The 26,574-nt window shown below is 49.5% G+C and overlaps 10 protein-coding genes across 10 annotated transcripts; 5 read left to right on the forward strand and 5 right to left on the reverse strand.

Annotated features, from left to right (window-relative positions):
- Positions 1–36: 36 nt before the first annotated feature.
- Positions 37–951, reverse strand: HOO65_030485 (PaxU protein; the record flags this gene model as incomplete). The annotated part of the gene is made up of 1 exon (XM_071000430.1): positions 37–951. One exon carries the CDS (start codon positions 949–951, stop codon positions 37–39), a length of 915 nt encoding a protein of 304 aa, XP_070860164.1.
- An 864-nt stretch (positions 952–1,815) lies between these two features.
- Positions 1,816–3,838, forward strand: HOO65_030486 (AT hook domain-containing protein; the record flags this gene model as incomplete). Its single annotated transcript, XM_071002008.1, has 3 exons — positions 1,816–1,822; positions 1,885–1,924; positions 1,993–3,838. The coding sequence occupies 3 exons, from the start codon at positions 1,816–1,818 to the stop codon at positions 3,836–3,838; spliced, it is 1,893 nt and encodes a 630-aa protein (XP_070860165.1).
- Positions 3,839–4,115: 277 nt separating this feature from the next.
- HOO65_030487 (autophagy-related protein 6) lies at positions 4,116–5,194 on the reverse strand (the record flags this gene model as incomplete). The annotated part of the gene is made up of 2 exons (XM_071002291.1): positions 4,116–4,580; positions 4,691–5,194. The coding sequence occupies 2 exons, from the start codon at positions 5,192–5,194 to the stop codon at positions 4,116–4,118; spliced, it is 969 nt and encodes a 322-aa protein (XP_070860166.1).
- Positions 5,195–5,806: 612 nt separating this feature from the next.
- On the reverse strand, positions 5,807–6,870 carry HOO65_030488 (40S ribosomal protein uS17; the record flags this gene model as incomplete). The annotated part of the gene is made up of 3 exons (XM_071002296.1): positions 5,807–5,875; positions 6,094–6,332; positions 6,693–6,870. 3 exons carry the CDS (start codon positions 6,868–6,870, stop codon positions 5,807–5,809), a joined length of 486 nt encoding a protein of 161 aa, XP_070860167.1.
- An 840-nt stretch (positions 6,871–7,710) lies between these two features.
- On the forward strand, positions 7,711–12,556 carry HOO65_030489 (Spc7 kinetochore protein; the record flags this gene model as incomplete). The annotated part of the gene is made up of 3 exons (XM_071001767.1): positions 7,711–7,917; positions 7,993–11,157; positions 11,219–12,556. The coding sequence occupies 3 exons, from the start codon at positions 7,711–7,713 to the stop codon at positions 12,554–12,556; spliced, it is 4,710 nt and encodes a 1,569-aa protein (XP_070860168.1).
- Positions 12,557–12,893: 337 nt separating this feature from the next.
- Positions 12,894–14,315, reverse strand: HOO65_030490 (UV radiation resistance protein autophagy-related protein 14; the record flags this gene model as incomplete). The annotated part of the gene is made up of 2 exons (XM_071002188.1): positions 12,894–13,801; positions 13,856–14,315. The coding sequence occupies 2 exons, from the start codon at positions 14,313–14,315 to the stop codon at positions 12,894–12,896; spliced, it is 1,368 nt and encodes a 455-aa protein (XP_070860169.1).
- An 811-nt stretch (positions 14,316–15,126) lies between these two features.
- Positions 15,127–16,680, forward strand: HOO65_030491 (uncharacterized protein; the record flags this gene model as incomplete). Its single annotated transcript, XM_071002143.1, has 4 exons — positions 15,127–15,438; positions 15,513–15,636; positions 16,007–16,066; positions 16,139–16,680. The coding sequence occupies 4 exons, from the start codon at positions 15,127–15,129 to the stop codon at positions 16,678–16,680; spliced, it is 1,038 nt and encodes a 345-aa protein (XP_070860170.1).
- Positions 16,681–17,790: 1,110 nt separating this feature from the next.
- On the forward strand, positions 17,791–19,154 carry HOO65_030492 (Casein kinase II subunit alpha; the record flags this gene model as incomplete). The annotated part of the gene is made up of 4 exons (XM_071002206.1): positions 17,791–17,872; positions 17,970–18,385; positions 18,513–18,932; positions 19,062–19,154. 4 exons carry the CDS (start codon positions 17,791–17,793, stop codon positions 19,152–19,154), a joined length of 1,011 nt encoding a protein of 336 aa, XP_070860171.1.
- Positions 19,155–19,825: 671 nt separating this feature from the next.
- On the reverse strand, positions 19,826–23,461 carry HOO65_030493 (centromere protein Scm3; the record flags this gene model as incomplete). Its single annotated transcript, XM_071000431.1, has 1 exon — positions 19,826–23,461. One exon carries the CDS (start codon positions 23,459–23,461, stop codon positions 19,826–19,828), a length of 3,636 nt encoding a protein of 1,211 aa, XP_070860172.1.
- An 857-nt stretch (positions 23,462–24,318) lies between these two features.
- On the forward strand, positions 24,319–25,973 carry HOO65_030494 (autophagy protein Apg6; the record flags this gene model as incomplete). Its single annotated transcript, XM_071002109.1, has 3 exons — positions 24,319–24,403; positions 24,473–25,891; positions 25,951–25,973. The coding sequence occupies 3 exons, from the start codon at positions 24,319–24,321 to the stop codon at positions 25,971–25,973; spliced, it is 1,527 nt and encodes a 508-aa protein (XP_070860173.1).
- Between the last annotated feature and the right edge of the window lie 601 nt (positions 25,974–26,574).

Here is a 26,574-nt window from a genome sequence, read left to right on the forward strand (position 1 = left end):
ACTAGCTAGGTCTAGCGTGTATACATTGTTTTTTTTCTACTCAGCTTTAGTGGCCTTTTCCCATGTCTCTTGTATCAGCTTCCAGTATTTCTCTGGTGATTGGCGCATGTGCCCGACATGTCCACTACCCGTAAAGATCTCAGACTCTACCTTATAACCCTTCTGTAGACTATGTGCCATGGCTGCCTCCACGTCCTCCCAGTAGATTATTTCATCCTCTTTGCTGTACATGAATAATTTGACCATGTTCTTATCTGTAAACTCTTCGTCAACTGTCAACCTGGCCGCTGTCACTGGCGCCGTCTCAGCACCCGCAATCCAATGACCAAACTCATTAACGGCCAGAAACAGGCCCCAAATACCCTGAGTCACGAAAAACGGCCACGGGAAGAAGGCTGCCGTGCCTAGTGCCATAGCACGCGACCAACGCGGCATATTTTCCCACGTTAGTTTGACGCTGCCTGGCATCGAGTCGTGACTAAGTAATCGGCACGGCATGGGGCGGCCAAACCGCTGCTTATATGCGTGAATAGTAGCTGTGTAGTTTATAGCGCCTGTGTTGGACATGGCATGTACAAGCACAGCGTCCTCGGGTGAACTAGCCGTGTACGTCGCATCGGCGGGGTAGGCAATGTCTAGTAATTGGCCCATGTTTTGCGAACGTGCAGTCAAGCTCTGCGTCAGTGCCTTGAAAATGGGCGAAAGCACGGCTATTATGGTGGCATTAGGGAAGAGCGTGCGGAAGCCGTCGGTATATTTCGATACGTGCCGTGGAAGTCCGTCACCCCACCCATAGATAATTATTACACGGGGCCCGGAGGTCGGAGTTATGGAGGCCCTGGTGGCCTGAGGCTTGTGAACGTAGATTTGGTCCGTGATGCGGGTAAATCCCGGGAACGCCTCAAGCTTAGGCTTGGCTGGAGTAGTATTAACAAGAGTTTGAGTGGACATTGAGAACGAAATGAGTGGTTCGAGCGGGTCAAAAGATGTTAACTGAATCAGACAGCCATTCGGCAGGCCACGTCCATTTTATACTGGTATACATCATGTCGCTTTGTTCCTTCGTTAATATCGTCGTTATTGTTGGGCCATTTAAACCTCGGCTCAAGACTTGATTCAACAATAAATTAGAGTGTCTGAAGCGGAGTTCGAGACAAATCTAGAAATCCGGCCCATCGTTATTTTTTTTAGGTCTTTAAGTGGGTCACAAGCAGGTCTAAACCCTATCAGAAGCCAGATCGGAGGCGGCATGGCAGGAGAAGTCAGGGGTTGCACGGAGGAAGGAGCAACTTGTATCTCTGGATGAGAAATCAAAATATATAGGTAAAGCTTGTGTAGGGTTACGCAGAGCTACCAGGGTTATAAGCCGAGGCTTCTAGCGATGCAAGTGTGCAATATGTTCGAGCGTTGAGCACAAGAGACGACTAGGGTTACATTGTGCGCGGCTGCTAGGAGTGCCATGGGAAGGGTTAATTGTGTCAGAGAATGATGCACTAATCCCTCGACCTCTTGTAATTAATTTCACAGGGACTCTAGTGCTCAGTAGTGGGTGGACCCTTCGTTCTTTAATTATTATAAGCTATCGCCCCTCCTGATAGGGAGATACCATGCTGGCACTATACTTCTAGCACAAATCAAGTGTTACCCTGGTATTCCACGCGTTCTAGCCCGCCTAAACGCGTCATCGCCATACTTTTATTTTTATACTTGGGACTTGGTAGATGACATCAGCAAGAATCTCACGATCTGGCTGTAGCAAGTAGAGGATCAAGAATATAAGTTGATTTTGCTTTGACCAGAGCAAAAAAGGACGTCATGGCTAGTAAGTGCGCTCTCGCTGTAAGTGTTAAATGTGCCGATTAGCTAACGCGTTTTTCCTCTTAGCTCGAGCTGAGCGCATGCAACAGCGCCTTCGGGGTGCCCAGTAAGTCACTAGCGAGGAGACCTCCGAAATTGCAAGACCACAGAGAAGCTGACTGTTGGTGTTTCTAGACGTCATCAAGTTGAGGACCTTGAGTTTGGATCGTTGTTTCCCACCGAAAGTTTCCCGGTCGCAACATTGCACGAACCAGCACCGGAGCCGGAATCCCAAGAGTCGTCTTCCCCGGAGCCCGAGCCTTCAATAACACCCCCGCCTCGAATAGACACGGCGGCAAAGGCGGCTGAGCCTGCGCTGACGGAGGAAGAAACCAGAGAAACGGAACCACTGTCTGTACAGCCACAGCATCCATCACCACCCAGGCAATCGCCTCCTCTTCGCCGATCACCACGGAACAAAAGTGTAACGCCTTCTGCGCTTGACGAACAGCCAGAGCTTCCACCTCACCCAAGCAACTCTGTCATTATCGATGAAGTAACAGAAAGTCCCACTGATGCACCAGGTAGCGGGCATCGCCAGCGACGAATTGAGCGCGTTGCCCTACACTCGTCTGGCGCTGGACTACAGCATGTTCTAGACGATCTAGACTCGGGCGCCGTGGCCGTTGCGATGCTAAACTCATCATCACCACTCACTCGAAAGTCGCGTATGGCTAGCCGGCAGCGCACACGGCTATCACGTGCATCACGGCTATCGCGCATCACGGGTGCAGTCGCAGAGGAGAGTGAGGCTGTGGATGAGCTGTCGCCTGATGCAGATCGCATACGAAGAGTGTCGAATGTAGAAATCCCGGCATCGCCTGAAATGTTACCGGTAGCTGATGACACTGAGCCAACCACAACTGCTCGTGTGGATTACCCTGATGAAGAGGAGGCGGAGGCGATTGCTGATGAGGAAGCCGCACAAGTGCTTTCAAGGAATAAGAGATTACGTGATGAATCGCCGGAACTTCTTCTTAGCGAACCGCCACAACGGATAAGCTCGCCTTCTATACCACAATATTCCGAGGTGCCTGAAGCACAGTTGTCGCCGTCTCCGTCACCAACACCAGAACTAGTAGACCTTCAGCCCCCACAAAAACGTAGTCGACGAACACAAGCGCAATCGTTGTCTCCATCGCAGTCACAATCTCAGTCTCAGGCACAGCTTCCACCAAAACCTCGTTCCAAAGCTCCCAAAGCTAGAAAGACACAGCCTGAGAACGTCTTCAACCGTTTCTCAAATCTCGACAAAAAAACCACAATTCCTATTGCTGTCCAGCGCTTCTCAGCGCCCTCGAAAGCATCTCAGGAATCAGACAAGGATGGCGATTCGACGATGATCGCCATATCTAAAATCCCGTGCACATCCCGTAGTGGTGTCAACACCATCGATGTGCTCAGCCAAGTCTGTGAAGAAGTGTTGGACAACAGCATCGCACAGCTCCTTGCAGCTGCTGAGTCGGCCGATGCCAGTGTCGCTGGTCCTCATGCCAAGAAGGAATATAAAGCTAAAATACGTGCGCTTGAAGCCTTCCAACAGGAACTACGCTCACGCCTGCTACAACATACTATCCATGTTGACGCACTACATACCCTCAAGAAACGTGTTCGCCGTGCCGCGGCCGACAAGGCCCGCTTACGTGCCCAGGTTCTACAGTTGCGTGCTGAAAAGGACCAACTAGCATTGCGGATGGATGCTGCACGCGACATGCATGACACGAATACACGCGACCTGCATGCGCGACTTGATATGTCGGCTGCCATGCATGCTGTCGAGAGCGTCCTAGACAGGGGCGCAATGTCATCCGATCTGCCGCCCGCGGAGGCTCGCGATGCGGAGCTGGCGAATCTAGAACTTGTAGTGGCAACTGTAGCAGAGCAGGCGTCGAGTAGGGGACCAGGCGGAGGTGCGTTGAATCAGATCCGGGAGTTCAACCGGTTCCTAGAACGGGCAGCACATGCGTTGGAGTCACGGTAAGAATTTTGTGGGTCGTGGTAGTGTCGGTTGTACTTTGATATCCCTGGATTCGTTACTTGGCTGGTTGGTATTTTATCTTTGCTCTGTTTATTTTTGGTTTTCTGATGATAGTTATACCCCTTTGCTTTTCTATCTCTGCATGAATATATGCCAGTCAATGTCATGCCTCATCGGCAGCCTCTCCTGTCTCTGGATCTGTTATTCTCTCTTTTTTTTTTGACAAGGTCTCTGTAATTTACATAATCGTACATGCGATGCGATGGATGTCTCCTCCGCCTTACTTCTTCTCATTCCCCCCCGCCTGCGATTTGAATAAAGCCCAGATATGATCTGTCAACGAGGCTTTGCCTGCTTTTCTTCGTGCTTCGACCTCCTTGCCCTCATCCTCCATCAGCTTGGACACACGGCCAGCCGTATTGGCTTTGACGTTGAAATCGGCCTCCATGGCGGCCTTTTCAAACGGCCGCTCTTCCTCAGGCGTAGCTGCCAGTCGCTCATCCCATTGCCTCTGCTCCTCTTCGGTCTTAACCGCTGGGCCTGTTGGCGACGTATGCGGAGCGGGCACGACGGGCACGACGGGCTTCCAATCGGGCTCAGGCTGACCGGCTGCAGCTGCAGCTGCGACTGCTTCTTCGTGCTCAAGCATCCGTGCGTACAACGCATCAGCGTGGACTTGTATGGCGTCATTAAATTCATCACCACGAGAGGGGTCGGCCTGATATCCCAGGGTTCGAAGGAAACGCTATATATGGGGAGGTTAGCCGTCGAAAAGTCGCCTATGCCTCTTCTTCTTTTCCTCTTTCGCTCTCTCTTCACTGCCTCATCTCTATGAAAATTAGGAATTATACTTACGTTCTGCATGTTGTAGCACCGCTCAAACTTACGCACCTGCGTCCGGCACAGCATCAAGCGATCATCCCATGAGCCGTTCTTGAGGCATTGCATCCACTCTTCCTGCTGAATTGCACAGTTCTCCAACGCTGCCCGACCAATTGAGTCCTTGCGAGTCTTATATCCATCCAGAACATCTGCCATCTTCTCGTTGTTCGTTTTACCCTCGTCCTCTATAGAGCTTAGCGGCTTGTATGTCTTCCACAGGTGTGCGTAGCGTCCATCTGGGAACAAGCTCTCACGTGGTACAGCTAGTGGCTGCGACTCAGCAGCTGATGCCGCAGCAGACTCAGCCCTTCGTCTAGCTGCATCGTCCTTGGTGCTGGCAAATTCGTTCTCAGCTTCGGCTTTCTGGTGCTTGATAGGTGACTCGCGGTCGAGGAACTCGCGTAGCTTTGGGTCGAGGTTTTTAAGCGGGTCATCCTTGTTATTGGACGACCCGAAGAGGCTTCCGAGCCAGCCCATAGTGGGTTTTGTTTGCGGGAGCACAAAGGAAAGGGGTAGGTTGTTGTGAAAGTAATCAGCTTTATAGCTTGAAGTATCATGGGTTTGGATAGTAGCTCTAACTCTGAGTGGGCTTTATAGTGGGGTCATAGACACGTGACATTTAGCTAGGGTTGGTTTACAGTCTTTGAAAGGGTTGAAATAGTTTATAGCAATATCATGCTTCAAATGTACTTTTCATGATTATTTCAGGCTTTAATATGAGATTTCATCAATACCATACATCTCATTACTTATTTAGGCTACGTTGATATCAATAGATCACTTGATCTCACACCACCCTTATCGATGCCCATATTTTATCGAGGCATCGATAGAGTACATGGAACCCAGCACCAATGACTACAATAAAACGGACGACCATCTTGAGTTATACGAATGTTTTTTGTTTTCATCTTTTGTTCAAAAGTCCATTTTTTTGATTGAAAAGAACCCAGCGCCTAGGCACTTCATTTTCACCTTAGTACGCAACAGTAGCAGTCCCGTAAAAGCCGTCCGTCCATATTTAGTGTAAAGACCATGCCCCTCGTTGCTCCGGAAAGAAAAAAATGTCAGAAATTTTTATTTGACTGCTTAGAACTTGCTGAACTTCTTGACGGCCTTGCCAGTGCGGGGAAGCACACGCAGAACGTTGAAGCGGACCTATTATGGATGTTAGCATATTGTTTCTAACGTTGTTCGATTTTAGCATCAGGAAAATTGGCAGAGGTTTGGCAGCAAAAAAAGGAGATGAGAGGATCCGAGAATATGGTAGAAGCTTCCTTTCATGCTCTCTCTGCTTTATGCTGGCCAAATTCCATCAACCACTCCTCTAATGTTTCCTGTTGCGAAAGGTCTATAGCTGGATAGTCGGCACGTACAGTCTTGCTCAGCGGCCGGCACTGGCCAACAGTAACCTGGTCACCCTCCTCGACACGGAAAGCGGGAGAAACATGGGCGGCAAGGTTCTTGTGGCGCTTCTCGTAACGGTCGTACTTGGGGATGAAGTGAAGGTACTCTCTCCGGATGATCAAGGTACGGTGCATCTTGGTGGAGACGACGGTGCCAGTCAGAATACGGCCACGGATAGACACCTCACCGGTGAAGGGGCACTTCTTGTCTGTAGCGCAGAGAATATAAGTTAGTACGAAGGCCTGAAAGTCTTATGTGCTTGTTGCTTGTTGGTGGAGTTTTGAAAGAATGGAGCATTGAGCTGTTTCGAGATTGATGTTTTGCGACAAGCACCGCGTTGAATGCGGCGAAAGTAATGGCGGTCAGGGCTTATCGTGTGCAGTGTCTTTGTCGGTATTTGTCTTCTGTATTGTCCCCCATATATACAAGCACTTTCAATGTGCGAATTAGAGGCCACAACCGGTAAAGGCTATCAGCCAAGGCGGGCGGGTGCACGTAGCACATCAAACAAAAACAGTGATCAAAGTCGCTCGGTTCTCTCCTCCACCCAGATCAGATCACCACATACCAATGTAGTTGCCCTCAATGGCGGTAGCGGGGGTACGGAAACCCAGGCCAACGTCCTTGTACCATCTCCGGCCGTTCTTGCCAGGACGGGCAGACTTGGTCTTGACCTTGGCGTTGGTGAAGATGTGAGGCTGCTTCTGGAAAGCCTTCTCAGACTGGACGGTCAATTCGGTCGCCATTGTGGATATGTGTCGACTGGTATCGTTACGACGGGTTTAGAGGTCGATTGGAGCCGGGCAAAATAGTCGTCGAAAAGCGTATTGAGCAGTATACAAACCAACGTAGGCGAGTGCAAAAGTCTGGCGGATGGAGCCCACAATTTCCCACCAAAAAATGATTAGGGCCAGAAAACCTACGCGAATCAAAAATATGTGTGGCACTCTACCTAAAACATCTGAATGCACGTCTCATTTTGACTAAAGTACAACGGGCTGGTGGGTCTGATAACTGAAGCCTAAACGCCACTTAGAAGCGCCACAAGTATCGCTTGAATGCTGGGTCATTTGTCTAGAGTTACTTACGAGCTAACCGCAACAGGCGGAAAAATAAAGAGTTTATTAGGAACCAAGGCTCGGTGATACAGTTGTCATTGTATAGAATTCTTTTATCGGAATCATATTTTCAGTAAAATGCTGTAACTGCACTCGTATACATTTTTGCGCTGTTTCCCGTTTACTGGTAGAGCTTAAGCTTGCTGTGGATCTACAATAAACCGATGTGACAGGGCCTATAAAACTCTCAACCCAAATATGGACCCTAGCGACAAGGGTCTGGAGCTTCCTAATAAACAATAAAGTAAACAATTGCGCGTCTTAAATCGCGACCAGGCTTGAAAGAGGTGAAAGAAACAAAGTTAGTGGAAGTAGCAATACATCTCTCCCCGCCTTGTTTAGTATTGACTTTGTTTCCCCATATAGCCTAATCCAGCTTGACTGCAGACTGCATGATAGTTAGGGTCGATGGGAGTGATTCTTGTTTCTTTCATACTTTCAATACACATTATCTCCCCTCAATAATCAATGTTACCAGCTGGAGACCAAACCTTACCGGCCGCTCGCCGGATTCGCAAGTCAATCGGATCGCTGGTCCGGAGAAGCGACGAGAAAGAAAATGCGACCATCGATATCGTCGAAAATCTGGGCGTGAACCGCAAAAAGTCGCGGAGTAAGAGCATAGGGCCAGGAGGCTTGGATGCTCTTAAGCAGGGCACTAGCAAGCGTCGTGCTGTGCGTATTACATTGTCAAATACTACATGATTACGTAGATCTAGGTGACTAACATATGATGTATGCTCTCATTAGTCTCTCGCCGTCCCCGCGCGACTCCCACCACGATCTATACTTAAGCCGGCTTCTTCATTGATCCCTGAGATACCCCCATCTATAAAGCAGAACAAAAAGAACACTGCAATCACTAGCAGTGGGAGTATCAGTAGCAGCAACAATGTCTTCAGTATCGGCGCTGATCCATTATCAAATGTTCCCGAGGTGCCTCAAGGCTCCAAGGTTGCCCTGCGCACCGAAGAACAACAGCAAAAAGCCGCTCGCGACCGAGAAGAACGAGAGCGCCGAGCCGCACGTCGAAAGTCATTGGCCAATCGCCGAGTATCCTTTGCCGCCGAAGCAACGCTGCACACTTTCCATGAAATCGAGTATATGCAAGACTCTACAGCATCTACTGATCACACACACCAGAAATCATCGGCCGCGGCCTCTTCTAAGAACACAGGGCGTTTAGCCGAGGAAGCTACGGATAAAGCGCAGTCGCGAACTCGAAGAAGCAGCACTGGATTACAGCCTATGAGCTCACGAAATAACAATGATGACGACACAATGGCTTCAACGGTCTACGGCAGCTCTGATTCCGAGCTTGTTGAGGATGTTGAAGAAGAGTCAAGCAATAGTGATTCAGATGCAGATGATGGCACAATGATGAGTGTCGAGGTTGAAGAAATGACATCAGCCTCGGTGGGCTCGATCATGGAATCACCAGGCCTAGACCCGGACCAGCAGGATGAGTCAGACACGCTGGAGAAAGTATTGCGTCTTGCAGCTCGGCAGGCTGGAACCCAGAGATTGGGTGACGATGAAGAGGAAGAAGAGGAGATTATACCATCTTTCGGTTGGGCTAAGAAGCCGGCTCCAAAGGCGAAACCTGCAGTATCGACATCGACGCCTGCGTTGGATACACCAACGCCTGGCGATGGGACACAAACGATGGATGTAGATATGGACATGGATATGACGACTGCCATGGGTGGAATCTTACGGCCTGGTCAGAGCGCTGCAGCTAGACAGAATAACCCTCAGCCAACAGAAATGATGGACATGACAATGGATGTCACAAAAGCTGTTGGCGGAATTCTGTCACGGCAAATGAACGAGCCACTTGTAGCTATTACCCATGACTACTCGCAGGATGAAGCAACAATGGAGTTCACAACTGCGCTTGGCGCTATTCAAAGCCGGGCATCGAGTGCCCCAGGCGAGGTGGATGAAAACGAGGATATGTCCATGGAACTCACGACGGTCATGGGAAGTGTGTTACCATCTGCACTCTCAGCTGCAGCTAGTCAGCGGCAACAGACGTTGGCAAGAGTACAGAATGAAGATAACACGACGTCGGCTATGAGCATGGATTTGGATATGGACATGGAAATGACGACCGCCATGGGGGGCATTTTGAACCGGCGAATTTCACTGCCTGATGATGACGAGGATGCCCAAAATGATGGGCAGACAATGACAATGGGAATGGACATCACGGCTGCCGTTGGGCGCATTTTGGGCACTGGCGTTAGCACTAGCCTAGAGCCTGAGGAAGACGAAACTTTTGGCATGGAGATGACAACTGTTTTAGGTGGAATCCTCGCCAAGAGCCAGCCAGCTGTTGCACCCGTGCAAGATGTCACCGACCAGCCACTCATCGATCTTTCCATTGCGGCAGAGGCCCCGTCTGAATTACCAGAAATTAGCAGCCCGTTCAGGGATCCACAGTCGCCGGCAAGAAGCTACTCTAGTTCACCCTTCAAGTCGCCTGAGCGATCACCGCCTAGTCTGCTGTCTAACACAGTAGCCATGCCTCCCTCAAAGCTTGCACCAGCTACAGCCCCTGAATTATCTGCTCCCGATGTTCGAGTAACTCGGTCTAGATCCCGTTCCAAATCCCCAGAAAAGTCACCACCAAAGCCGGTTTCTCTTCGGCGAAGCACTCGATCACGTTCGAGATCACAGTCACCGAGTAAACCAATGCAACAGTCTATTCTCCCTTCAACAACCCCGACCGCACCACCGCCACCCATTCTTAACGTATTAGATCCTAGTCCGAGGTTAGTAGATCTTGGACAAAGTGCAGTGGTTGCCGCCGCACCGGAAATGCCCGCTACTCCAATGGACATTGAAACGCCACTCAAACCATTTAACAGCAATGCACTGAGCAGTCCATCTGGGTCGCCATCTTTGGCCCGTGCTAATCGACAGGCTGCACCCCGCGTTTCTCAAAACCACCAGGACAAGTTGACTAATAGACCGGTGACATCGCTTTTTCAAAGGGACCCTGAAACTGGAAATATGGGGCCCTCTGTAGTCCTCACCCCGCAGACTCGCAGACTATCTGGTATCGGCGCAGATAAAAGTGGCCTGGGGTCTCCCCGAGTTACTGCCATTCTTGATATGCGGGCGTCTCTTGGTGAGTCTGGTGGCTTTGTGCCAGCCGTAGGCCGTGGCGCATGCAGTGTTGCTTTTGAAAGCCCTAAAGCTATAGAACGGGAAGTCATCGAGGAGGAAGTGCGCGAGAACGCGTGGCGTATGGCACAGAAGGAGGCTGAGGGTGGCGAAGCTACGCTTAACCTCCGTGAAATGATACAGAGTCTTTCGCCCAAGAAGCGCCCCTTTTCAAATCGCAAGAGTCTCCATGTTGGGAGTGCACGTGGACTTTTGGGAAAGCGACCAGCTGAGTTGGATAGCGAAGAAGAGGATAATGAGGCCCGCGATGGTGTTAAGCGGCTCCGTGGGCTCCCGGCTAGTCCTGTGAAGAATGTCCGTTTGCAACAGCCCCCTTCCAAGCAAGAGACAGCAGCTGGTCGAGTGTCCAAGACTACAGCAACTTCTGGCCTCGAGTCTCCTGATAAGCAATCTACTGCAACAACCGCGACAACACCTAAACGAGATATAGCCAAGTTCTCCAATTTCCTCTCTACTAGCGATGTAACACGCACTGGGCAGTTCGACTTTGAAGAGCTTCCACAGCTTCCTCCTAAGGATGAGGGTGGCGACCGCATACACTTGCACGACTTCCTTAATATGACGTCTATTCGTTTTATGGAACTCAACACTACCAAGAGACGCCACACGATTGCCCCGACTAAAATGGATGGGTCAGTGATGGATTTCAAGGCGGATATGAGTCTGGAGCGGTGTGTGGTTGCGGGCGCCTGCACAGTGCCAATGCTGGAATTGTATCAACATGTGAGTTTGAACGTCTTAAGTATGTGCCTAAGGAGAAAAGAAAAACTAACAGATGGGGTAGTCTTGTCGGGAACTCAAAAAGTACATTTCTGAGGGCCGCCGCATCGTGCGTGAGATCGAAACAGAGACTTTTGAAGAAAATCCGCCACTGTTCCGCGAATACATGTCTGCAACACCTGAGTTCAAAGCGCTCATGGATAACCAGTTTAAGAATGTCAAGACACACGCACGTCTACTTAGCAAGGCAATGTGGTATGAGTGGCGTATGAAGTTACAATATGGAATTAAAGAGGGACTTTTGCGTATTCGCGAGGGCATGGATGATGACCAGGCCTTAGTGGAGAAGCAAGAGGGCCTTGTAGCGTCTGTTCTTCCAGCTGCGGTTGAGAAACAGGAGACGCTAACCAAAGAAAAGGACAATATTGAAGCCTTTGTTAAGGAGATTTCAGCATGCGACCCGCAGGAGCTTCAAAGCGCACGTGATGATCTTGCCAACACGACTGACAGGATTGCGGCAAAGCGCAAGGAGATTGAAAATTTGAAGCGCGAGTTGGAAGAGACCGAGGCCGACATTGCATCAAGCATTGAGTACAAGAAAGAGTGTCAGGAAGCCATTGTTGAGGCCGAGAGGATACGGGAGGAATGCCGCGGTTGGTCAACCGTTGAGATCAACGCACTCAAGGCACGTGTGGAGCGCCTTGAGAAGAAGCACGGCTGGGCTGTCTCTGCCATTACTGGTACCCAGATTACAATGACGTATCTTGGTGATATTGAGCTCGTCTTCGATGCAGCTGCTTTCCAACGAGGCCAGCGTAACCGTCCTATCGATGTGTCTTATATTGGTTCTACACATGCCTCTTCCCCACAGCCTAGTACACCCGAACGCTCATTCTTTGTAAGCTGCATCCGTGATCACTTGCGGTGCATCCCTCAAAGTCGCACATCGATAGGCGATATGCTTTGTCGTGCTGCAGCCGCATGGGATAAGTGCCGTGCTGTCTGCGATGATCTGCGTATCGCTAACACCATGTTCCCAACACGCGTTGTTGCGCCTGCCTCTGGTACTACTGGTATTGGTCCGGCCGATCCGGCCCCTAGCATTTCCGTACACTGGTCGCTTCTTATCTCACAGTTGGACACGCGCGTCGAGATTGCTATACGGCTAGAGGCGCGCTTGTCACCTGACGGCGTTGACGTGGCTGTTGTACCTGATGCACACATCATATATGGTGAGGCTTTCAACACAGCTAAGATGTTGGAGTTTTGGCGCGCTAAGGCTGGTGACAAGGTTTGCGTCCGAGCTGAACGTGACAAAACTGACAAGACTGGCTGGTGCGATGTTCTTGTGGATTTACAAGCAAGGCTGCTTGCACGCGGGAGGAAAGCGCGGAGTGCGTGAGGTAATTTCCGGGCCTGAATTTCATGGAATTCACGTTGTGCGAAGGGCTAACACCCAAGGGCTTGTGGGTTAGCCCTGGGTTTGTATAAATGGTTGTGCTATTTCGGTTCGTTTTGGCGTGGAGCTTTGTGTGTCTTATGATTGATTTGGGTTGGCGCCTTTGTTTTTCTCTAGCGAACTATTAATACAACTTGTTGATTGATATCCGAAAGCTTGTATGAATGTTATTATTAACGTAGGAAAGTGGCGTGCGGCGTGTGTTCACTAGCCGCGATGTCTTGAAGATTATGTCTAAGCCCTGCTGTTCTACCATCATTCTATTGTCTCTTGTCATTCTTTACTTACGACTCCCATAGCCCCGCACTTTGGTCCACGGTGAGGCATTTATGTTTCCGTCCACCGCTTTGCTATTGCTCTCACGAGCCTCTGGAATCATTGTGGCGGACACCAGCACCGCGTCGGCTTCTTCAGGCGCATCCTCTACTTGCCACTCATGTGTGTCTAGCAGCTCCCACTCGGGCAGGGCTAAATCGGTTACAAGCTTGGTTAGCAAGCGATCATGGATGACGCGTGCCATGGGAAACTTGGACATGCGGCTAATATTGAAACCACTGACTGCATGTAGGAAGTTGCATGCAGTGCCGTGTGAAAAGCGGCCATGCACGGGGTCTAGATTTGGTTCAGGCTTGGAGGTTCTAGATGGCTGTGTGTCTGTAGGCTGCAAGAGCGTTGGGGTCTTGAAAGTTGCGGAGGCTGTCCCTGATAGTATGGGCGGGCGCTCGCTGAAGAGCAAGGTGTAAAGATTGAGTCCCATGTTGGTCGCTTCGTCGAGGGTGACGCGGTCAGAGAAAACCATGCCTTGGCTGATGCAGAGCCAGGCAACGTTGTAAGCAAGGAGTGCGCAGGCTTCGATAAAGGCACTGTGGCTCTCTGGATCATCTTTGTATAGCATGGCAAGAGGCTTGGTGATGAAGAGAGGTCGTGGCTGTACACGGACCGAAGACTCAGAGGGGCTAGGTGGAGGCTCCCGAGAGGTACAGGCTGAGGGGGATTTTTCACTAGGAATAGAAGAGCCGGGGAGTGGACTGGCATATGAAGACTCTATGGGAAAAATGGTGGGCCGGGGATAGTCCTTATGTGGAAGGGTAATCTCGGCTGGCAAGCGGACGCTGAGATAGTGAGCAATAAGTACTAGCAAGTGGGCGACGTTGGCCAAAGAGGTAGAGATGTATTCTGGCGTATAATCTATAATTTGGTGAGTAAAGAGGGTTTGATGTAATTGTTCTGCTGCTTTCTTACTGTTCATGTTTGTGATATCGACCACTTCTAGGTGTCCGATTTCAAATGCCCACTTACCGGGGGTCTCCGGTTTGCACAAACGGATAGGCCCAAACAACTTTGCAGCCTCGCGACATAGAAATGCCCTTGTGCGAACTAAGTCATCAGCTGTGTTTGCCCACGCCGCCCTGACATCTCCAATCACGCGGCGGGTTTCATCCATCTGATGGGCGCGGCGGGCTTCCAGGCCTAGACCGGCTGCCGTTAAATCGTCCCGGCGATGTTCTAGAAAGGCTTTCTTAGCGGCCATGTGCTCGCGCTGGATAGAAATCTGGCTGCGGAGAGCAGCGGCGGCGGCCTTGGCAGACTTGGTACGAGCACAGGCAATCTCTGTCTCAGAGCGCAGCTTGTCGTAGGACATGAATTTATCCTGCTTCAAGCTAGCACCATCTATACGAGAGGCGAATGTGTCTCTCGCCATGATGACCTCAAGCAACTGTAGTCGGCTTATATAGCAGGTGTTTTGGGCGTCTACTGCACATAGAAAGGGAAGCCTGGCAGCGTCATGGTGACGGCTGCAGATGGCACAGGAAAGGCTATGATTTTGGTCTTCCATAGCAGAACAGACAAGACAATGAAGCAGATATGCTTATAGATGGTAGGAAATAAGACTTGGATCGCTGGTTTCGCACGACAAAGAAGTCTAGATGAGAATTCGATGTGACGCAACTAGGCCAGAGATTCGCTTCACATGATATGACTGGTAGCAATCAGTTAGCTACGGCTAAGTTGGCGTGAAGAGGGACACAGTAGGAAGAGGTAAGTGAGGCGGTTTGCTACCCAATGACCATTCGGCTGAGATGGAGGGAAAAGTTTTGAGGCTGGGGATGGGGTACTATAAGTTCTGATGGTTGCCAACACAGTCCAAGAGTTTAGCAACACTTGTGACATTATCGAATGTGATGGGTTCTAGGCTGAAGAAGGGGGTGACAGGGGTGACGCAAGACAGTGTGGGTACTGTTTAGGATATCAAGGGCACCAACCCAAGCTCGCACAGGGCTACATTTGAGTCCGCACTGTATCATGCTTTCATCTCCTAAGCCATACTAGCATTACCGAATTGGCCTGCAACTGTAAAGTTCGCCAACTTCCTGCGTTAAGTTCATGTGCTGATTGAGCTTAGTAGCTGTATTTTTGCTAGACTAAGCCCTCCATTATCAATTTAGCTTGCAAAACCGATTCCGCACCAGATACTACCACACGACAGCCTCATACAATCCTAACTTGTCGCTATGGCTAGCCGCACATCTCCTCCGATTGCCAACACCACGGACAACGCACCGAGAGACACACCCCGCGAGAAACAAGACATGTTTTCTGACCTTCCCAAGTTGACTACACGCACGCCAGAGCCTCGTCTTGATCAGACCGTCAACGGCGCTGGTAGTGGTGATTACGGTGCCACCATTCCAAGCTCGCCCAACACACCTGGAAACCTGCCAGCCTTTGATTGGGAGGAGTTTGGGGCCCGTTATGAGAGGGCCTTGGCTGACGCTGATGCAAAGGAGCGCGAGATCCTTGAGGAATTCGACCGGGTGGCCAAGGTACGGACAGGAAGGAATAAGCCTACGAAGCCCAGCTGTGTTGTAGCTACTAATACATGTGTGTCTACTTCTAGTATTTCGGAGTATGGGCCTCGACTTCATCATCTGTTGACAACGACAGGGCTACAAAGCGCTTACAAACTCGCGAGCGGTTCGTTTCTCTTTCCGAGAAACGGACAGCCGAAAAGCAGGACCATCGTGAGACATTTGGATCAAGATATGTGTATTACGCTAGAGTGTACTAACAATTACCATAGACGACCGTGTACTCCGGGCATTCCAAAGCGCGTTAGAGTTACTGAAGATGCAATAAACTTCTGGTGATGAACATGACGTCAATGCGCAGTCAAGTATGGCCTGCTTCACCAAATTTCGCGTTGACCCCCATGTGGAAGAACAGTGTCACGTGACCGCGACGATTATGTTCAGTAAGCACTGCGGTCTCCTTTTCTTCCCAGCCTTCATTATTACACATTCCGGCTCTATTATTTTCATCCTTTTACACCGGCTCAGAATTCAGCGGGTAATGATGGAGATTAGAAATATAATATTATATCTCATATTCCAGACGTGAAGAATGGAGCCATCATCTATTCCCAGCGCGTTTCCCACTCCGGAAATTTCCTTGGTAAGCATCACCTCTACAGTTTTGACTTAATTTCCTGTTGGAGCATCATTTCTAATGCAAGGTAAAAGGCAGATTTGAAGCGGTTCCACGACGATTTCTTTTCTCCCGCCAGCCTCGCAGCCTTTGGAGCAAACTTCTTCCCAGCCAAGCTGCAAACAGGAGATATTTCTGCGCGGACGTCAAATACGAATACCCAGAACGAAGACGAATGTACCAATCCCGGCGATGACTATGAAGATCTTGGATGCTACCCTGATGGCAACCAGCGTACATTGACCGACGAACAGGTGTACATGTTCCGCCAATCAGAGCTGAAAGAGATGCTTAAAAACTGGCAGAAGCGAAAGGCTATTGCTGAGAAGAATAGTGTTGAAGTCGTGTTTTCTGTATCTGATCCTAGGCAGGACAAGCAAGAGTCTAAAGCGTCTATAAAGACAAGCGATCTACCCGACGCTGATGAAGATATTAGTGATGCATCGACTCCCTCTTGGGGGAAAAAGCGCAAAAAGACAAAGAACAGCGCCTTAGGGCTGCGCAAGGAGCCAAAGCCTGATCTACGCAAGCGTACATGGGATGTAGTTGACACAGGCTTGGACAGTCTGGAATATGACTGAGGAGCGATCTTCTAACAGGTATGTTTCCTTCTAAGTGCTTTTTCATCACACCTACTTCACTTATGACAGCCCAAAATGATGAGAACACTATGTATCGTCATCCTTAGCCTGACCGGTTACGTGGGGCTCTTCGGACACGAATGACCGGTGCTCGGGTTCCTTTACGAACACAGGGAGGACTTCAGTGTCTGGAGGCTCTAGGCAGTGCCGGCATGACGAAACAAATAATCTTCTCTCTGATACGTTTGGCTTTATTAGTCTCTATCTAGATGGCACAGTGAACATCTTGGAGAGAGTTGGCTAACATTTGTGGTAGATGTACTATGGATGGATTAGGTTCTAGCTTTTTGTTTCATTTCATTTGGTGCATACGTAGCAAGGCGTTTTCGGGGGATTCTAAGTGAATATAATTTATCTATGAACGCGCGATATATGAACTTGGGAGTTGGCTGCATGTGCTGGGCGATGTCGTGAACCATACCCACCAGCTGTCACCGGCTGTCAAAACTGTCCTAGTCTATCTGACGGCGCTTAGCGCGTTTATCAGCCTCCCTGTCAGTGTCCAATCACGAGAGTTGGCAGCCTTGTCGGATTTGCTGGCCTTGTGGGCTATCTCGAAGCCAAGAAAGAGGCAAAAGGGAGTGAAGAAGACCCCTCGTAGAAAGGACGAAGAAGGCGAGGTAAAACAGACTGGACCAGCGAAAATCGAATTGGACTTTTTATTTCTTTTCTGCTAGTATTTTTTTCTTTTCTTGAAGCCTTAGAGACTGAGACTGAACAAGGAAAAAAAGAAGAAAACGGCTCTGAAGCCTGAAGTCTCTGACCAGCACAAATTTGTTCTTGTATACACTCTCCCCCTCCCTTCCGTGATACTCTCCCCTACCTTGCCTCGGCCTTGAACTAAAAAAGACGTTGGCCTTGGAATTAGCTTCAACTAACCTTGAACTGTTGCGACCTCTCTAAAGCTTTGCATCTGCCACCCTCTCGATATAACCAACGATCCAAACTATCCAAGAACGGCCCCTCTTTCCCTCCGAGAAGATACCTCCCAGTGCTGAGCCCTGAGCCTTGGTCCACCCCCGCCTTATTTGTACATATACGCCCGCCGCCATGCCTAGTCTTGCTCGGGTTTACCCCGACGTCAACCAGAATATGCCTCGCGCATACTGGGACTACGATGCTGTCAACATTAGTGAGCCTAGTTGTCCCTATTTCTACCTAAACCTTTTTCTCCATGACCATTCAGTGGTCGCTAACCATTCGCTCCTCTTTCTCCTTCGGTTTTGTAGGCTGGGGAATCCTGGAAAACTACGAAGTGGTCCGCAAAATCGGCCGCGGCAAGTACTCAGAGGTGTTTGAGGGCATCAACGTGGCCAACTACCAGAAGTGTGTTATCAAGGTGCTGAAGCCGGTCAAGAAGAAGAAGATTAAGCGCGAGATCAAGATTCTGCAGAACCTTTCGGGAGGCCCTAACATTGTGGCACTGCTAGACGTGGTGCGCGATCCGCAGAGCAAGACGCCATCGCTGGTCTTCGAGTGTGTCAACAATACTGACTTCCGCACGCTCTACCCTCGGTTCACGGACCTAGACGTGCGCTTTTATATCTTCGAGCTGCTTAAGGCTCTGGACTTCTGCCATAGCAAAGGCATCATGCACCGCGACGTCAAGCCGCACAATATCATGATTGATCATGAAAATAGAAAGGTAAGTTCAGCACATGAGAATGTCGTTGGTCCTTCTCTTTTCTATTCTCTTTTTCCCCCTTGTTTATTCTACTTCTCTTTCTTTCTTCCCATCCCCTCTTCCCTTCATACTAACGATCTGCCTACAGCTACGTCTCATCGACTGGGGCCTGGCTGAATTCTACCACCCCGGCACCGAATACAACGTGCGTGTTGCGTCGCGGTATTTCAAGGGCCCTGAGTTGTTGGTTGACTTCCAAGAGTATGACTACAGCCTAGACATGTGGAGTTTGGGTGCCATGTACGCGTCTATGATCTTCCGCAAGGAGCCCTTCTTCCACGGGAACAGCAACAGCGACCAGCTCGTCAAGATTGCCAAGGTCCTTGGCACCGACGCCTTGTTTGACTACCTCGACAAGTACGAAATTGAGTTGGACCCGCAGTATGATGATGTGCTCGGCCGTTTTCCTAAGAAGCCCTGGCACAGCTTCGTCACTGCTGACAACCAGCGCTATGTGAGCAATGAAGCTATTGATTTCCTTGACAAGCTGCTGCGCTACGACCATCAGGTGGGTTCTTTTTCGTTCTTTTCTTTTTTCTCCGTTCTTAATTCCTTCCTCTACATGGATTTCATAGAGCCACAGTCAGCACAACCAGAGACACTTTTAGCTAACACCCATAACCTTCGTGTGCTACAGGAACGTCTAACGGCCAAGGAGGCACAGGCTCATGTTTACTTCGATCCCATCCGCAGCGGTATGCCGGAAAATGCGCCCACGGCGCAACCGTAAAACAGTAGCAGCGACGGGCGGCAGTTAGCTTTAAGGTCAGATCAGATACGCACCAAGCAGTAATACCAATACTATACTATTCCATGTTATGTAGTGGGAATGAATAGAAGCCGGAGGCCAAAGATTCAATTTCACTATTCGATTTTGATGTTTACGTTGAGTCGTACATGTGAACGTAGTGCCCATTCTTCAAGATAGCTAGTATACCTATCATAACACATACAGATAGATATTTAGGGATGGCAATGTCTTTTTTCCTATTTAACGTCAACGATTATACCTTCCAATACTGTACAAAAACAGTCAGAAAAAACTACTATGATATGGCTGTTTACACTAAAATCCGCACATCCTCTATCCCTTCTCGCCATAGATACATAACACATATGTAACCACAGGTTAAATAGAGCGGCTCATCCAAAGACCAGGAAAGCAAGCCCTGATGACGAGTTATGGGGAAGTGTAATCTAATAGGGCAGATTCGTGGAAGTGACCTCTTGAGATTATGAGTCCCAAAAGCTAGACCCCCAAACGCCAAGAATAAAAAGAGTGGACAAAAAAAGTACACCCGGAGTACAAAAGAGCAAAATGAGCGCTAAAAGGAAAAAATATAACAAAGAAACATAGCATCAGAAGCCGCCAAAGCCCCCCCTCTTCACATCTTGCTAGAGCTAAATCGAAACACAACTAAAACAAAACTCGCGATGACAGCGGAACCCATCCTCTCCACATCTTCTCAAAGTTCCGCCTGGCGTGCGTGCCACGACCGGCGTCGGACTCGGTGGCGCCAACCGTGCCAGACTAGCGGCACTCACGCGTTTTTTAACTGTGGCCGATCCCGTGCCATGGCCCGTGAAACCAGAACGACTGCTAGTTGGGGGTCGGCGGCGCTTGGAACTAGGTGTTTCAGGCATAGTGACTGTGGATTTACGCTTACGAGAGCCTGATGCATAGAGATGTGGATTAGGGTACATGAGGGCCCGCAAGTTGACAGATAGCTCGTCCTCGTCAGGGTCAAGGGCCATAGAGGCAGCGGCGCGATGGGCAAACGAGCGTTTAGATGCAGATGGAGTGAGAGGTGCATGTTCGGCACGACGAGGTGTAGTGGGGGGGAGAGGCTCAAGAGTGTCGCCGTCGTGGGGGTTATTATGAGGCTGGATTGTAATAGGCTCGTAAGGGCGCCGTATGTGGGGGAGGCGAGATGGTGAGGATGGGATTTCTGGTACATCAGATATAGATATCAAGTGATTGTATGATTCATCAGGCAAATCATTGTCTTTTGCAACTTCTTCTATGGAAGGGCTTTTGGCAATGTCCGGCATATATAGCTCGCTCTCTTCGGTTTCCTCCATAACAGGGGTAGGGACGGCGGATTTGGAAGACATTCTAGAAATAGATGTCTGCTCTGTGGAACGCACACTAGCCTTATTAACTGGCGATGAGAAAGAAGTCACCTTCAAGCCAAAACGAGACCGCTGGCCTTTTCGGGTGTAAGTTCGAGGAGATGGCCTAACTCGCTTCCAAGGGACCTTATCACTGGGGGTAGTAGGCTGTGGTTTAAACCACTCTTCAACGTCTATTTTAGGAGGTTCTGGCTCTTCATTTGAGTCCTCGTCAATAACGGTTCTTTTGCGTTTTTTGTGGGACAGTCTTGAATTAGGCTCAGTCTCATTTGTCTTGGGATGGACATCGATGATGCCACTTTGCGTTCCAATTGTGGAGGCTGGTTCAAGAGAATTTGCCAGCACCGAATCGCCAGAAGCAATATGATTCTTGGACAGGACTGATTTTCCATATGACGCTGAAGGCCGGGCTATCGGGCTAGATTTTCCAAGGGCACTAGCTCGTCGCCGGGGTACATTCTTTGGCTTTTTTGTAGGTGAAGGTGACTTGGCGATGGAAGGTTTTGCAGGAATTACAAAGCCATCTTCATCGTCAGAAAAGTTGTAGTTAGGGCTAATAGAGGGCCGTAAAAACAATCTAGTGCCTTGCAGGGTAGGCTTTTGGGAGAAACTTGCAGTCGGCATGTCGTCAATAAGGGCGGGATTTCCGTCTTTGTTAATAAACAAGGAATGATGGTTGCAATCAGGATTGGGGTTATTTGCAGGTGAGTCTGTAGTACAAGGCGATTGCCTGTGAATGATAACGGTGTCCTCACTGTCGTTCTCAGAATCGTAACTATTGGTCTTTCCTGCAATGCCGTTTTTATCTTCCAAAATGTTGCCTCTGACTAAGCTGCAATGGCCGTGGGTTAATGTACTATTTTCGTCTTTGGAATTAGTGTCAAGAGCTCCGTCTTCTAAATCAGAATCATGAGAGCTAATAGGATGAATAATGACTGTTTCGTCATTTTCGTCTTCTAGTAGAGATTTGTTCGACATTAATTCTTCATCAGAAGAATACTTAGTAGAGTCTTCTGAGGTCTCTACCGCCAACCCCTCTTCTTGCTGGGTTGGTTTGTCACTGTCTTCTTCGCTCAAGGTCTCGTAATCCTTGTCGATGCAGCCGCCGTTCTCAGCAACTTCAAAGTCAGCTTCAGGATTAGTGTCGTACTCTGTGGGAGATATCAACTCGGCATCTAGAGAAGAGGGTGCTGTTGAATCAGCAATGGTGGATTTTGGTATGCTAGAAGATGGCTCTTCTGAGTCTGGAATAATACGTTCAGGGGGCGTTGGCACGCTCGACTCCCGATCTGAATATTTTATTGCCAAAGTAGGCGGTCTGTTTCGACGTAATATCCGTCTACAAACGGATGAAGAAGCGCCTTGGAGTGAGAGAGGACTGGATTTAGGCTGGTCCTGATGTGAGGTGCAATGGTCGTCGGGGATTTCAACGTATAGAGACTTGGCAGCAGAAGGTGTTTTTGGCAGTTCGATGACGACTTTTTGCCCTCTTCGACGCGATGGGGTAGTGGCCTCTAGTTTTTTGGTGGTTGGGAAAGAAGAAAATTTTGGAGGCTTGCTTGTGGGGACTGTGACAATAGTAGTATCTGGTAGTGATGAATTGGGAAGGTGCAATGGTGAAGACTTTTCACGCGCGCCTTCCACATGTGAGCCAGGAGTTGTGCAATTCTGGCGTGTCTTCCGTTTCCGACAGGTGGGGGTTTCCGCTTGGCGGCATGGAGAAGACGCAGGACGCTGACTTCTTGTAACTCTAGATGAGGCTCGCTTAGTTGATGCTGAGGACTCGAAGTCGAGGTTAGGTGTAATGGTTTGGGGCCGGGCCCGAACTGGCAGAGTCGCTATGGCGACAGAGGGTTTAAAGCTCCGCCGCCCGCGGGTGATGCTTAGAGGCAGATCATCATCATTGCAATCGTCTATCGTTTCGTCCTGTGAGTTTGGTGTTCCCGTAAGCTTGTACGCATCAGTTTCCCGTGGGACTTTGCCAGCGCCAATTAGCTTACGTGGGGTTGTCGCCCATTCAAGCTTTTCCCGCGGTGCCGGAGCCCAGATAGACTCTTGGCCGGTATGTACAGGAAGAATATAGCGTCGCTGGCTCTCGGCCTGGAAGAGATTTGCAGCAAATGAGCTCTTGAACCCCGAGATGTTGATTTCAGGAACCTTCCAGAGGGGATCTCGTGGAGTGTCAGGTCCCCAGATTCCATGAGCAGACCCAAAAGTGAGTGGCGAGGCACTCAGACGTGGGGTTTGGCGCAAAGCGAGGGTCGAAAGTTTGCGAGTTTGAGAGTACGCCGGAACTATGGCCCGGTTCCGTGACCGTAGTATCATGGTTGTTGACTGGGGTGTAGTGGTAGTAGTTGTTTCATGGCGCGGATTTTGTGCGCTGTTGAGAATGCGCTGTTCATCAGCTTCGTTATCCATATCATCATTGTCGTTGTCATTGTCATTGGGGTCTTGTTGGGTGGCATTGTACTTCTTATTTCCATCTTCCAAGACCGCATCGAGTGCATCCAAGTCCTCAAGGCAAATGTCTTTCTCATCGCTGACATTACTTGGCATTATGAGCTTGTCGCTGGACAGGTCATTGACAAGCCCATCACCAGTATCTCGCTCATGGCGCATGGATGTCAAATGACCGTTATCGACAACAATCTCGCCAGTGCGCAAATCAATCTCGTCGCCAATTCCCGTGAAGTCGCGCTCATACTTTTCAAATATGTGCTCAAAGGTAGACTTGAGTCGCATTGCCGCATGGTCTCGGGCCTTGGCCAGCTTAGTTCCGGGATCGCGGTGCTTAGAGGCGCTCTCAGGTTCGTACATTAGCTCACCTTCTTCATTTTCAAAGGATGAGTCAGTCCTACTAGAGCTATGCAAGGAGGCCGGATTTATCGATAGGAGGTGTTCCATGGTATGCGACAGAGATGGTAGTCTTTATCGTCGAGTAGACACAGGTTATCGTAGGAGATGGGTTATAACAGCACCACCAGCGCATAGATATGCGGGATGGCTTTCTCTGTAAAGAACAAGATAGGGAAACACCAGGTAGTATATGTGCAATCATAAATGCATAGTGGTCCACAAAGCGACATGCCAGAAAGGGGAAGCAACAACGCCAGAAGAACAAGCTATGATGCGATTAATGCCGGTGGACAAGTCGCATCGCAAAGGACGGATGGGATATGCAAAAGTAAGCGAGGTGCTCTTAGGCTCCTTGCAGCACATTCCCGTATTATTTTACTTAGGTCAGCCTTAGTTTGTGGGCTTCACTAGCCGTAGAAGCCCCCTGTAACTATTAAAAATTTAACTTTTCAGCTTTACACGCTCTACCATAGGGACGCGTTAGGGCGGCCTAGGCCTAGGACCCCTCCATGAGAAATCGTTGCCAAGTGGTTGTTACAGTGTGTTTAACAGTTAGTTGGCACTGTCAACGAGATTTTACCAGGGAGATGCTTGACGACGCCATCCAAATCTGATTGGTAAGTATTTTAACACTGTGCATAGTTAAGACGTCATCAGCCTTATCTTTACATAGTGCATAGTTCTAGTGTAGGGCTTGCTATCCTTAGGCTTTCATATACTATATAGAGGCCCTAAACGACAAGCCTAGCAACTACTAGCTCATTGTAAAGCCCCTCATCTTATTGTATCTAAGACGTCATCATCAACCTCCTACCAATTCGCCAAACCTAACCTTCAGCATCACAGCTCTATCTATGCTTCAACCCTGATCTCTTTTATATATTTACAAAGCCTCTATCGCTCAGATGTTCTGTCAGAAGTGTCGCACGCCTCTTGCACTCGACCCGTCAATTGGCGATCTCAAGTCTGCAGCATACGATCTACTTGTTGGTAAGAACAGCGCGTGCCCCAATTTTCCAGTCCAAGACGTCCAAGCACTAACTAGAAGATTATCTACAGCAACATCATCACAAGAAGCCTCATCTAATAGCACCTTGCCATCACAGCCGTCGTATCCACAGGATGAACAGCGCCGAAACCTTCTACAGTCAGTGGCCGAAAATGCCCCTGGGCCTATTTTCCGGCGACAGGGTGGGCCCGATCGTCACGACCACAGCCGAGATGCTGCCATGTCCTTTATCCAGCTTGCCGACCACCACTACGCATTGCCCATCCCCAAATCGCCCTCAACAACTCGGAGACGATCTAACTCGCGCACAACATCTTCACGGCCTAGTTCGGCACAACAGAACCAGGCTATAAGCAACGAGTACACCGAAGCCTCCAAAGTGCACGACATGGAGCGTGTGAACAAGCTGTTTGAGATTCTTTCGGCACGCTCAGATATCGACCATCCAATCTGTGTTGAGTGTACAGACCTTTTGGTTGAGGAGCTCCAGAAGAAGTTGGAAACAGCCACCAAAGAAAGAGATACATATATTGCCTTTATTAAGCAAGTGCAGGACGAGGAGCCCACTGAAGCTGAACTCAAAGCCCAGATCGAGGAGCTGGAATCACAAAAAGCGGCAGAGGCCGCCATCACGGCTGAGCTACTCGAGCTAGAAAAAGAAAAGGCTCAGCTGGATGCCGAGCTGCTTGATTTAGAAAAGGAATCACAGGAAATGGATGCACAGGAAGAAGCCTTTTGGATGGACCGCAACGAGTTTGCCGACAAATTGGCAGGCTTCCAAAATGAGCGCGACAGTGTCAATTCAATGTTCGACCACGACTCACGGCTTTTGGAAAAGTTGCAGCGCAGCAATGTGTATAATGACACTTTCTGCATCAGCCACGATGGAACATTTGCGACTATCAACGGCCTGCGGCTGGGTCGGTTATCTAATAAGCCGGTTGACTGGTCTGAAATTAATGCCGCCTGGGGCCATGCGCTACTACTCTTGGATACTGTAGCACGGCAGCTGCAGTATCGCTTTGTTGGGTACGAGCTGCAACCCATGGGCAATACGTCGCGTATCATCAAGCTGGACATCTCTGCACCCTCAAGCTCTCGTCAGGCAGCAAGCTCTTTAAGCCGGAGTGGGAGTCGAAGGGCCGCAGGCTCTAGCATACCATCAGGGTACGCTGGGGCTGGGAGTACAACGGAGCCCGATAACCTTGCTGGAAGTAGCAGCCTAGGGTCCCCACACGATCATGCAGCCCCGGTCAAACGTACAACACTGGACCTATTTTCGTCGGGCGATATGCCACTTGGTCTAACCTTTATGCACCGCCGGTTTGATACCGCCATGGTAGCCTTTCTTGAGCTTGTGCGCCAGCTTGGTGACTTTGTCAGACGGGAGAGCACACAACTCGGCCGGCCCCTTGAGCTGCCGTACAAGATTGAAGGCGACCACATTGGCAACATTAGCATCAAGCTCGGTATTGCACATGACGATACATGGACAAATGCATGTAGATATACACTAACATGCTGTAAGTTTCTCTTGGCACATGCAAGTAATGTGCAGTCGGCTGCAAGCAAAGCCCGGAATGCTAGCTAGGGTTCAATTCGGGTTTAGACTGCTATACAGAATTAGGTAAGACAGGAGGAAAAGACAGGAAAAGAGGTGGCAAGTGACCTTTTTTATCTTTAACCCTCCCTTGTTTGTCCATTCTCCGTTCTTTTCTATTTAGACATTCGAGCTATGAAATTTTCAGTGTTTTGATAATCACTTCATATGGTGAGTTGCAAGTGAAGGACTTGGAAATCTTCAGGCAGAGAGGAGCATCTGATGACGCCGAAACGATGGAGTTAGGCAAGAATATAAGGTTAGGCAAAAAGAAGGTTTGCTGTGGCGCTGCAATGTGGCACCATGTTGAAGTTTAAGTTCTTTGGGTTAAGTAGCCAGGGTCTCTCTCATAGGGAGGCTCTTCCCTTTGTTTCAAGGCTTGATATCAGTTCTATACTCTGGCTAATTGCCAGATAGATCATCGACTAACGAAAAGACGATAGCGCGCGCCAAGTCGCGGTGTTTATACTCGCCCTTCTATCACTATAACTGAGGAGACAACTAAGGGTGTTAAAAAGACACCGTCTTATCACATACCGTAGCCGCCGATCC

The sequence above is a fragment of the Ceratocystis lukuohia genome (assembly GCF_044167205.1).
Source record: "Ceratocystis lukuohia strain C4212 chromosome Unknown Supercontig3_pilon, whole genome shotgun sequence".
NCBI lineage: Eukaryota > Fungi > Ascomycota > Sordariomycetes > Microascales > Ceratocystidaceae > Ceratocystis > Ceratocystis lukuohia.